The sequence below is a fragment of the Cyphellophora europaea genome, assembly GCF_000365145.1.
Source record: "Cyphellophora europaea CBS 101466 unplaced genomic scaffold supercont1.3, whole genome shotgun sequence".
NCBI classification, from domain to species: Eukaryota; Fungi; Ascomycota; class Eurotiomycetes; order Chaetothyriales; family Cyphellophoraceae; genus Cyphellophora; species Cyphellophora europaea.
In genome coordinates, this window is record NW_008481809.1 from 2,935,359 (window position 1) to 2,945,953 (window position 10,595).

The 10,595-nt window shown below is 54.1% G+C and overlaps 4 protein-coding genes across 4 annotated transcripts in view; 2 read left to right on the top strand and 2 right to left on the bottom strand.

The window, feature by feature from the left end:
• Positions 1-743: 743 nt before the first annotated feature.
• HMPREF1541_04030 (uncharacterized protein) lies at positions 744-3,505 on the top strand (the record flags this gene model as incomplete). The annotated part of the gene is made up of 4 exons (XM_008718378.1): positions 744-850; positions 896-943; positions 992-2,545; positions 2,596-3,505. 4 exons carry the CDS (start codon positions 744-746, stop codon positions 3,503-3,505), a joined length of 2,619 nt encoding a protein of 872 aa, XP_008716600.1.
• A 1,279-nt stretch (positions 3,506-4,784) lies between these two features.
• HMPREF1541_04031 (uncharacterized protein) lies at positions 4,785-6,418 on the top strand (the record flags this gene model as incomplete). Its single annotated transcript, XM_008718379.1, has 2 exons — positions 4,785-5,371; positions 5,437-6,418. The coding sequence occupies 2 exons, from the start codon at positions 4,785-4,787 to the stop codon at positions 6,416-6,418; spliced, it is 1,569 nt and encodes a 522-aa protein (XP_008716601.1).
• Positions 6,419-6,920: 502 nt separating this feature from the next.
• HMPREF1541_04032 (uncharacterized protein) lies at positions 6,921-8,521 on the bottom strand (the record flags this gene model as incomplete). The annotated part of the gene is made up of 3 exons (XM_008718380.1): positions 6,921-7,938; positions 7,990-8,326; positions 8,377-8,521. The coding sequence occupies 3 exons, from the start codon at positions 8,519-8,521 to the stop codon at positions 6,921-6,923; spliced, it is 1,500 nt and encodes a 499-aa protein (XP_008716602.1).
• A 1,446-nt stretch (positions 8,522-9,967) lies between these two features.
• Positions 9,968-10,595, bottom strand: part of HMPREF1541_04033 (uncharacterized protein) — a gene marked incomplete at both ends in the record, with an annotated part of 810 nt that continues 182 nt past the window's right edge. The window contains 3 exons of the mRNA XM_008718381.1: positions 9,968-10,015; positions 10,082-10,204; positions 10,326-10,506. Of these exons, the coding sequence (XP_008716603.1) occupies positions 9,968-10,015; positions 10,082-10,204; positions 10,326-10,506 (352 nt within the window). The remainder of the gene's footprint in view (positions 10,016-10,081; positions 10,205-10,325; positions 10,507-10,595) is intronic.

A 10,595-nucleotide genomic window follows, 5' to 3' on the forward strand; every position in this document is an offset into this window, starting at 1 on the left:
GGAAGGGAGTGGCGGAGGTGTGTGAGCGGGTTGGAGGGGCTGGGGGCGATGGGGGAGGGGGTTTATGAGAGGTGGGGGTGGATGGGGGAGGTGAGGAGGCCGCAGGGCGTGAGGGTTTTGGTTGAGTTTGCGGTTGTGTGTTCGTCGAGAGGGGGAAGGGAAGGAGGCTGTGGAGAGGATTTCTTGGTGAGGGTTTGTTTGGTGTGGACTGGAGCTCTGCTAATCAAACCAACAGTATTGTGTTGTAGATGTTGAAACGCGAAAGGTTGTGGAATCGGCTGTGAGGTGCTGTTCGAAGAGCTTGGCTACTGGGGGAGACACCAGAGTCAATGCGATCCAGCGAGGGACGCCACCGCTTCGCGAAAGTATCCGACAAGTTCACATCTGAAGAAAGCGAGCTCACTGGAGAGGTCTGGGCAGTCAATGCCACAAACGCCATGGTGGTGGCAGTGCTGTGTGTGCAGGCTGGTGCTGTATGCCGTCGAGGCTGGCGCTGGGGGGCGCAATGGGAACAGCCCAACTTGATTGGCCCCGTGCTCTGGCCCCGCCTGGCGCCTGTCGGCCTGTCGACCTGTCAAGCACCGCCTGGTGCGGCCAGACACACTCGCGTTACGGACCGCCGCCTTAGCATGATCGAGCAGGACCCCGTCTCAAACCGGACGGCATCCCAAGAATGGTTCCTTCCAACGTGATGGAGAGCGCGGAGTAAGCTTGTTCGATACCTAGCAACATATTGCCGTGTGATGTCGCTTCCGCTGCGGCTGGGCAATGGCGAGCAGACTGCTCATGATCCCGGGCCCACCCAGCCTGCTAACGACACTCTAGAGGGAGTGTCATCGAGTTCTCATGAGTATGGGCACTCCAGGTGTACAAACTAGCAACTGACGTGCCGCAGACCCGCTGAGGATAGCACCTCGACAGATGCTCCCCTCGAGCCTGTGCAGTATGTACGCCCTTGGCCTTGAATATGCTCCCAGATTAAAGCGACCAGGTCATCAGAGCAAGATGCGGGTCCTAACCATGCTTTCGCTGAGGCTTTGAACCAGTATGTCGCAACACTGCCCAATGGTGTCAAACGTGCGTTCCAAGAACCCGTCAACCTGGAAGCATTCGTCGCCGAGCTAGCGAAGTCCAACGAGACGCACACGCACCAAAGTCGTCTACGCCGATTTCTGCAACGCGCCGAGAAGGTCATGCGTTGTCTCGATGGTTTTTTTGAATCGGTTGTCATTGCGATCCAGCACGATCCCCATATCTCGTCCCTCGTGGTTGGGGCGGTTCGTCTGACCCTCAGCTTGGGCCTCCGGTTTCATGCCTACTTCGAATCCATATCTTCCACCCTCGAAATGATCACGGACCATCTGCCATTTCTGCAGAGATATGCTATAACACTGTTTCGGGACGTTCCTGAGGTGCGGCGCTTCCTTGTGCAAGCCTATACCGACCTGCTCGATATCTGCTACCACGTTTGGACGGTCTTCCACGATGAACTCTCGGGGAAGATACGAACTGCAATCTCCTTCACAATTCTACGACGGACTGTCTGGAATAAAGTGGACCATGCTGCAAACGCTGCTAGGGCTCGTTTTGAACGGCACACGGAACTGATTGTCCGTGAAGCACGCACAGTAATGTATGCAAAAGACATCGAATTTATGGATCGAAGTTATCAGGAAATGCTACTCTCCCAGCAACAACGCGACTACGAAGCAGAACAGCGGCGAATCCAAAAGCGAAAAGAGGTCATCCAATGGTTATCTGATGATGATTACGCTTCCACTCAAGAGCACGTTTTGTCCAATCGATATGAGCAATCTGGATCATGGCTGCTTCAGCACAGTGATTTTCAAACTTGGCTTCAAAGCGAACAATCCACTCTTCTCTGGTGCCACGGGAATCCAGGGGTGGGGAAGACGGTACTGGCCTCCATCGTTTCTGACTACCTCCAGCAAGACCTCGGCGGTAGACCAGATACCGCGTTCGCCCATGTGTTTTGCAGCTATCGCGATCAGAAAGAACCTGGTTTCTTCATCAGATCGTATCTACGTCAACTCGTCACGCAGCTCCCGTACCTACCAACCGGAGTTGAAGACCGGTACGATGAACTGAGTCCGAACTGCAAGAACTTATCTATGAAAGACATCGCAGTGCCCTCGAACAACACGAAGCCGGGCGATGCGGCCAATCTTCTGGCATACCTGATCGAAAAGTTTCGAAAGACGGTGCTGGTATTTGACGCGCTGGACGAGTGTCCTGACAGGGGGCGATGGCTTCTACCTCTGCTGCAGAAGCTGGTAGAACGATATTCAACGCTCAAAGCACCAACAGTCAAGATCTTCATCACGAGTCGAGTACAGCCCGACATATACAGAGCTTTCTCGGAAGTGCCGACAATTGCGATCGAAGCAACGAACGTTGACACTGATATTCGAGCCTACGTACACGGACAACTCGAACAACGAATTGCAGAAGGAAGTCTTGTAGTGGATGAGGCTGACTTGGTTGATACGATATCGACATCGCTGACGAGCCAGTCGAACGGGATGTAAGGCTCCTCGCTCTGGAGCTGCTAGAGGCAAGCTGACACTCTCGCAGGTTCCTGTGGGTGAAGTATCAGATCGACTACGTCTGTAGTCATATCACCGACCGACAGATACTGGACTCGCTCCAGAGCCTACCGGAAGATCTGTACGCTCATTACGACCGAGTCCTCCAAGCAATAGATCGGCAGCCAGAGAAGCTCCGTCAAATCGCGAAAACCACATTTTCCTGGCTCGCTGGGTCATTTCGCAGACTGCATCGATATGAATTAGCTGAAGCGCTGGCCATCCATCCTGCCGCACGACATTGGTCAGATCTTGACATCGTCAAGAATACCGATCGCATTTTGCACGCCTGCCACAACCTACTGACCACTCTACCGGATGGTTCTATTACATTCATGCACTACTCCGTTCAAGAGTATTTTCTGTCGCTCTACTTGACTCAGGCGAAAGATCCTGCGTTGCAGACTTATGCAATTGAGCTGGATTCTACCAAAAGCATGATTGCAAAGGCTTGCTTGACGTATCTGGCGCTGGAGGGACTATGCCTCCGAAAGTCGCCGCCGTCTGATCTAGACGGGGCCTTTTCGTACTATGCTGGATCATGGATCACTCAGCACCTCTCTGCGTCCCAGGCCATTGCGACAGAAATGGAATTGATTAGCCTTGCCATTCGCACTTTCAGCCGGCCTGGAATTATCAACCACATCCAAGTGCTCGAGGCACAGCGCTCCGGCATTGTGGACAGAGCTTGGGCACGCACGCCCCTGGAATTCGCGGCAAAGGTGGGGTTTAAGGCAGTGGTCAGTGAAATCCTTCAGCGCTATCCAATGGTGTCCCAGGATGAGAAGGAGAAGGCTCTCAGAGTGGCGCATGGTCGGGGCCATGAGGAGGTTGAGACACTTCTGATCTACGAGGGCGTCCACCTCGGCGTCACAAGTCCTCGCATGCGGAGGCACTGAATGGGCCTCTGATGCCATACAGACTTACGCAGTAATCGACTTTCTATCGCGAAGGAAAAAGTCAAGACCACGGCGTTGAGGATTGGACCTTGCTGAAGTACTCTTGAGTAGCACCTATCCCTCAGCCCCTCAGGAACTCACTGTGACATTACCTTTGCGCGGCTTGAAACCCAGTTGAGCTTGCGACGATGGGGAAAAGAATTTCAGGCAGTAGATGTCTTGGCATTTCGAAAAAGGCTACGGCCAGAGCTCCCATCGCCCTATTCCAACCTGGCCACTAGTAAAACAAAATTGAGGCACCTTTACCCAGAGCCTTTTCACTCAGCACGGTCGCGAGTGAGCTGAGATCAAGTGGTAAGCGAGATCATGCGATGTGTGGTGAGAGGCTGGGGAAGAGGTAGGGTCTTGGCGAGGTTGCCTTTTCAGTCATTTGAAATCTGGAATCCTTTCGGCAGCTGCGGCCAACATCAGCTTGTAATCAATTTCATCTGCTCACCAGCCCTCTGTCAGCCCGCTTCAAGTCCTCTCACTACGCTCAGGACACTCCGCCGCCCGCACTAATTACCAATGGAAGTTATGACCTTCATGCACCCTCGTTGACCTTCTCTTTGGCGGTGTATCGTGTGCATCCGTTCGGCCTTCAGAGGGCACTTTCCAAATGAGGACGGCCATGCTGGTCCGGAGTATACAATCATGGTCCCGTGTATAACACTGCGGTAGGCCCTCCTGCATCTGACTCAGATTTAGCGATCGCGCCTGAGCTATAGACCTTGAGCACTACCGAAAATGGCACATCCAGCCACGCGTACCAGAAGCCCCGGCCTCGAGTGCAGTGGCAGTTGCTCCCAGGAGAAGTAATCGATTACCCTACATATGCTGACTCAAATACCAGAGTTCTCAGCGGCTGCCCCGCCATCAGTCTAAACTGTAGCAATGGAGACACTTGAAAGGGTTATCTATGGCGCGAGATAAGCGGCCCTGTCGCTGCTGACCCCCAGCTGGAGACGGGCTGATGCTTTATTGCTTACAATACAAATCGATTATCTGCGGCTACCAGCCATTTGTTTCTAAAGATAGGTGTACCGACAGTGTTATATATACCTGATGGCCACGCTCCTGGCGCTCGAGATGATGATTTCCTTCTCCAACCAGCAGAGCTGCTTGCCACTCGCCTGTGCCTTATCCTAGGTCTTTAGCCCTTGCTTCACCCAGTCTCGAATCAGACTTACGTTCTCACGTTCAATTACACTCCCAGAGACGTTCATCGCACATCGCAAACATGGCGTTCTTAGGTGCCATCGCCGGTGGCATCGGCGACCTGATCAATGGCGCCGCCAACCGAGCCCACGAAAAGCAGATGATGCAGAAACAGCAGGAGATGCAGGCCCGGCAGCTGGACGCCGACATGAAGATGCATAACGACGAAATGAACGTCACAAGAGAGAGAGACCGGCGCGATGGTGACCGCAACGACAAGCTCGCCGACGCCTCCATTCAGGCAGGCAAGGACGCCAACGCGCTAGACAACAAAATCGAAGACAATGACGAGAAGCAAGCCCAATTCGAGCGCGACGTACAGCAGACAAGCATTAATCGGAAGTACGCCCAGCAGGATAAAGCAATCGCCAGGGTTGATAAAAAGCTGGAGCAGAGCGATGACAACGACTTCAACATTCGCTCCAGCTTCTTGAAAAGCGCGGGCGCTGCTCTTATGGAAGCGACGTTCAAGCAGTTCAACATTCTGATTGTGACGGATCAGGAGAACGACGAGTGGGAGACGCCCGTAAAGGATGAGCTAGCAAGCCAATTGGTCGATGTTCAGCTGACTGATGGAACAATGGTCAATTTTGAGGCACGCCTCTTTGCGTAAGTGCTCTATCCGAGCGACCAATGTTGGCAACTGCAAAACAACATGCTAATTTGCCCCGCAGTGAGGGTACTTACATCCGCAACGGAAGTCAGAAGGCCGATTCGATCTGGTGTTATCCCAACACCGCCCAAGGCAAGACTCCGATTCCAGCGCCGGGACAGACCGTCCCACAACCAGACAAGAAAAAGTACGTCTTCGAGGAGATCGAGCGCACCAAGACCGACAAGCAGATCTTGAACGCCATCAAGAAGCAGAGCAAGGCCGTGCAGGCTGAGCTCGAGGACATCAAACGCCAGCGAGCGGAGATGGACGCCGGCGATTCCGAAGAGGAGGCGGCGCCAAAGAAGAAGACCAAGAAGGGCAAGAAGGCGCCCCCTCCACCTGAGAGCGAGGAGGAAGAGGAGGATGACTATGGTGAGGAGGACGAAGATGAGGACGACGAGCCAGAAGACGAAGAAGAGGAGGAGGAGGAGGAGGAGGAGGAGGAGGACGAACCCGCGCCCCCTCCTCCGAAGAAAGGCAGCAAGAGCAAGAAAGCCAAAGCCTCCCCAGCCGCCCCGGCCAAGAGCGGCAAGAAACCCAAGAAAGCCGCCTACCAGGAACCGGAGGACGAGGACGAGGAAGAGGAAGAGGAAGATGAGCCCGCTCCGCCTCCGAAGAAGAAAGCCGGCAAGAAAGCCGCCGCCGCCGCCGCCGCCGCAACCATGAATGGCAAGCCAAAGAAGAAGGCTAAGAAACAACCCGTCTATGAGCCCGAGCCCGAGGAGGAGGATGATGATGACGACGAGGAAGAGGAAGAGGAAGAGGAGGAGGAGACACCGCCGCCCCCACCGCCGAAGAAAAAGAAGGCGACTGCTGGTGCGGCCACGAAGAGCAAGAAGAAGAAGCAGCAGCAGTTGTTGACGCCGGAGCCGGAGTATGATGATGATGAGGAAGAAGAAGAGGAAGAGGAGGTGGTGAAGCCGAAGAAGGCCAAGAGTCGGAGCAGTAGTAAGGCGCCGAAGGCGAGGGCGAGTTCAAGGGCGAGTTCAAGGGTTCGGTAGATGCCAGTGCGTGGGCTGGGCTGGGCTGGGCTTGGTTGGAGGGTGGAGGGGAGGAGGAGGGTTGGTAATGGAGGAGGCGGTGGTGTATGGATGGATGGAGGGTCGCAGGGATGAAATAGGTCGTCTAGCTGTGCCGTTGAACATGTCGATCGCTGCTGCTTCCATGTTGCACCGTTTTGTGCATCTCGTGAGGTGACTTCTGATCCGGTCCGTCTACCGGACGGTATTGCATGGCTGCCAAACTAACCACTATACCGACGTCAATGGTAACATATACATGCCTGAAGAGTCACGGGGGTGAGCTCGGGATTTCGAATCCAGTGCTAGTATAACAACTATCTTGCTCGGAGTTATGATCGCTACTTGAATCTGTTGAGTCCTACAAGGCCACACCCCGGTGGGCAGACGCAATACTATATAGGCCCCGCTGGTGATACGTGCGAGATGTACGGTAGAGAGCACTTGCTACCTGCCTGCATCAAAATTATCCAAGGGTTAGCTTTCAAGCACCAGCCTGGATTGAGCGCCGTCTCTCTTTGAATTCCTGTGTGCCCAGGGATTCGATGTCGTACCCGTGCTGCTTCAGGTATTCCTTGAAGCGTTGGTCTTCGTGGTCAATGGTATCCTGGCCGATGTAGGGGATGAACAGCAACGTGATAATGCCGCTGAATATGCAGAGGGCAGACGACACGAAGAAAGGGTACTGGCCCTGCTTGATCACGTCATCGCCGGCGGCAGCGATGATGTCGGGGAAGACGTACGTTCCAACGAAGGCGCCTACCTTACCCAGCGCCGCGGCGATGCCGTAGTACTGGCCGCGGATAGAGGTGGCAGAGGTCTTGGAAGCGACGAGGCCGATGTTATCTCCCGGGCCGAGTTCACCGAGGGAGAGGAAGATACCATAGACAACGACGAAGCCGCCAACGTGGCTGGCTTGGTCCAGGTGGCCGTAGATCCCGCTCATCAAAAAGCCGATGGCGCCCTGAAGGACCACGCCCAATGCAAGCGCGTACTTGGGTCCGATATAATCTGACACGAATGCTCCAAGGAAGCTACCTGGGATGTAAAATGAGTTGATCACTGTGCTCCACCCAAAGGACTTCCACAGAGGAGCGTCTGAAGGCAGGAGGAACGCGAGCCAGGAGGAGGAGTAGATGCTGAAAGAGTAGCTCGAGAAGTCGTAGATGAACCAGATCAAGCTGACGACGCTCAGCCGGAAGCCGTAGAATTTGATAATCAGCCACCAAGGGTAGTTGGTCATTTTGGCGCGTGAGTAGGACTCGGGTTCCTTCAGCTTGATTCGGAGATAGATGAGTGACAGAGGAGGGATGACGGCGAGACCGAGACAAATTCTCCACGCTGCTCTCAGATGCTTCTCGGTGGTTGCAAGGACGACAATCATGGCGGCCAGAGAGGCTACCACGAAGCCACTATCAATCATGAAATTCGTAAAGAAGATGAACCAGCGATTGCGGTGACCCTTCTTCAGCTCGCCGGTAGACTCGGCACAAGCCACGGATCTTGAGCAGTCAGTTGTAAACACAAAGTCAGGGTTTCTGCCGATGACTTACCCAGCCGGATACTCTCCTCCAATACCGATACCGAGCAGGAAGCGATATGCGGTCAGGGCTGCGAACAAGCCTTGGACTGAGCCACCAGCACCATAAGAGCCAGCACCCAGAGCGGCAAAGACAATCAGAATGATTGTAGAGATGAGCAAACTATGACGACGAGACCAGTGATCACTGGAATAGCCGAAGACCAGCTGGCCGAGGACAGTGCCCGCAAAAGCGATGGATGCGACATTCTGCTGTGCAGATGACCCGGTGTACTCGTCCTTGTACAAGATCTTCAACATGGTGTTGACGGGACCAATGATAGCTTGGCAGAAGCCATCGGAGAAGAGACCTGACGTTGTCAGCGGATAAGCGACGGTGAATGAAGCGCGGCGCGTGTACCAGAGCCACAAGCGATCACGGGCCAGCTTCTCTCCCAACGCGACTTCTGGGTCTGCGCGACGCTGCCTTCGGCGACAACGAGGTCACGGTCGCTGTTAGATGTGTTGTCTAGAGCACCAGACTCCTTGATCTCTTTTTCTGCCATGACAGTGCGCAGAGGACACAAGAGGCCTCAGGTGACCAAATAATTCAAACCAGGCGATGCGGCAGTATGAGATGCGACCAGTGAGCGAATGTGGCCATATATGAATGACCGCGTGGCAGGTGATCACTTCCAGAAAGTGAAAAGCGGTTGCTAGCTCCTCACTGAACGAGTTGGCTAAATCCTAGCACGAAGATTTTGGCTCGCGACAAACGACTCTCTGGAAAGCTCGATTGGATTGCATTGAGGTTGTCTGAGCGGAAGGAGCGTGCCGAGTGGCTGCTTGAGGCCAGGGAGGGGAGGGTCAGAAGAACGCCTCTTGCTGGATGCGGCAGCTACAACAGCTGTGCAAGCGTCTCAACCTACCAGAAGCGACGATCACACCCCTCGAGATAATGCATGATGTAACTCCGATGGGCGGCTGTTATCGCTAGCGAAAAAGGCTACGAGGGCTGCGCGAAGGGTAGTTAGTGTGCTTCTCCGGCGACGCGTCACTGCAGCACGTGGGTTGCACCGTGATCAGTGACTTGTCGAGTGACGCTGTCAGCATCATTTCGCTGGTGTGCTCGATTGCGTGTCAACGTGTCTGGAAGAAGCGGCATAGTCAAGTACCGTGAAAGACGGATCAGAGGTTGGGTCGTTCGTCGTCAGCCAGGGCACGTTTAAGCACCCGATCGACTGCTGATAAGCCTTTGCTAAGCTCAAAGCTCAGGAGCTTCTCTCGGTAGCCCCAAGCCCAGGCGCCGAGTGCCGATCCACCACTAGGAACAGGTAATTCGTCCCATGTGCTCGACCTTACGAGCCCTTCTCTAGCATCAGTCAGTCGTGGCGGTTGATAGCAGCTACTCATCAACCTCCTAGTGTGCTCATTGGGCAACATACATAGGACCTGGGGAAATACGGTACCTTGTTCTAGAATCCTGGTAAAGTCTCTCACCACGACATCGGCGTTGCTACAGGGTATTTCATATGGACTCCAGTTGCCGTTGTTGTGCGGACCAAGCATTACAATGGCCCTCTAGGCCCGTCTTATCGTTGCTGATGGCATCGACTGACACCGAAGTCGTGACTGAGTACTGCTGTACATACAATTCTTCTGGTCTGGGAAGGTCTACACGTGTCCAACGACGAGCTCGTTCACTGCCTCATAAGTCTGGCATATGATAACCCTCGATTGCATACCCTTCGCTCGAGGTATGCTCGCTGTCATACAGCAAGTGCGCCCATCTGGTAGCATGCAGGCAACGAGCAATCCAACATACGGTCCGTGCATATACCAAGGAAACCGGTCACGTTACGGAGAATGACAGAGAACAAGGACTGGGAACGGTAAGCCAAGTTCGGAGTGTGGTATAGAAGGTTCAAAGCTTTTGCAGCACTTCAGACGACCGAGTTATGGGCCGTCCTATCGCATACCGAGACCGGCACCAGAAGTCCTGCGCCTCGCCCTCACGGAGCACCTCCTGGGAACGGCTTGTCACCCGTCGTGAATTTGTTCTTATGCCCAGGTCAGCCAGATACAAGAAAGAAAAGACTGGATGGGTCATGCGGAAGAGTCCATACCGTGAGCCCGTCGCAGTAGGAGTACGACAATTCACTCAGATCGATACCTTCTTGCGGCTGATCAATGCTCAAAGCATTAACAGTGAACGACTCGTGTTGCTGGCCGTTGAAGGTGTACTTCGCCTGTGTAGCGGAATCAGCATCAGCGCCACCTTTGTGTGAATTGCTGTTCCGCAACTTATGCTGATGGGCAGAGTAGCGAAGAGAACTCATGAATGCGTAGAGAGTACACCCTGTCACTTACCTCGCGGTAAATGTGCGTCCCACAGGTCTTGCAGAAATAACGGTGGCCATCGACCTCGGCTTTCCTGGGCGCATAGTCTCCCATCTCGTCTTTGGAAGCCGGAGTAAGCAATTGGAAGTCTTCGGGGTTCTCGAGCTTTAGAATATTATAGCCGGGTTTCTGACACCAGGTGCAGTTGCAGCTGTTCGAAAGCTTATTAGCACGTTTACGAGCGGACTCAAAAAGAGGCAGACGAGGTGTATGAATAGCTTGCATGATATGGCCGGGGGG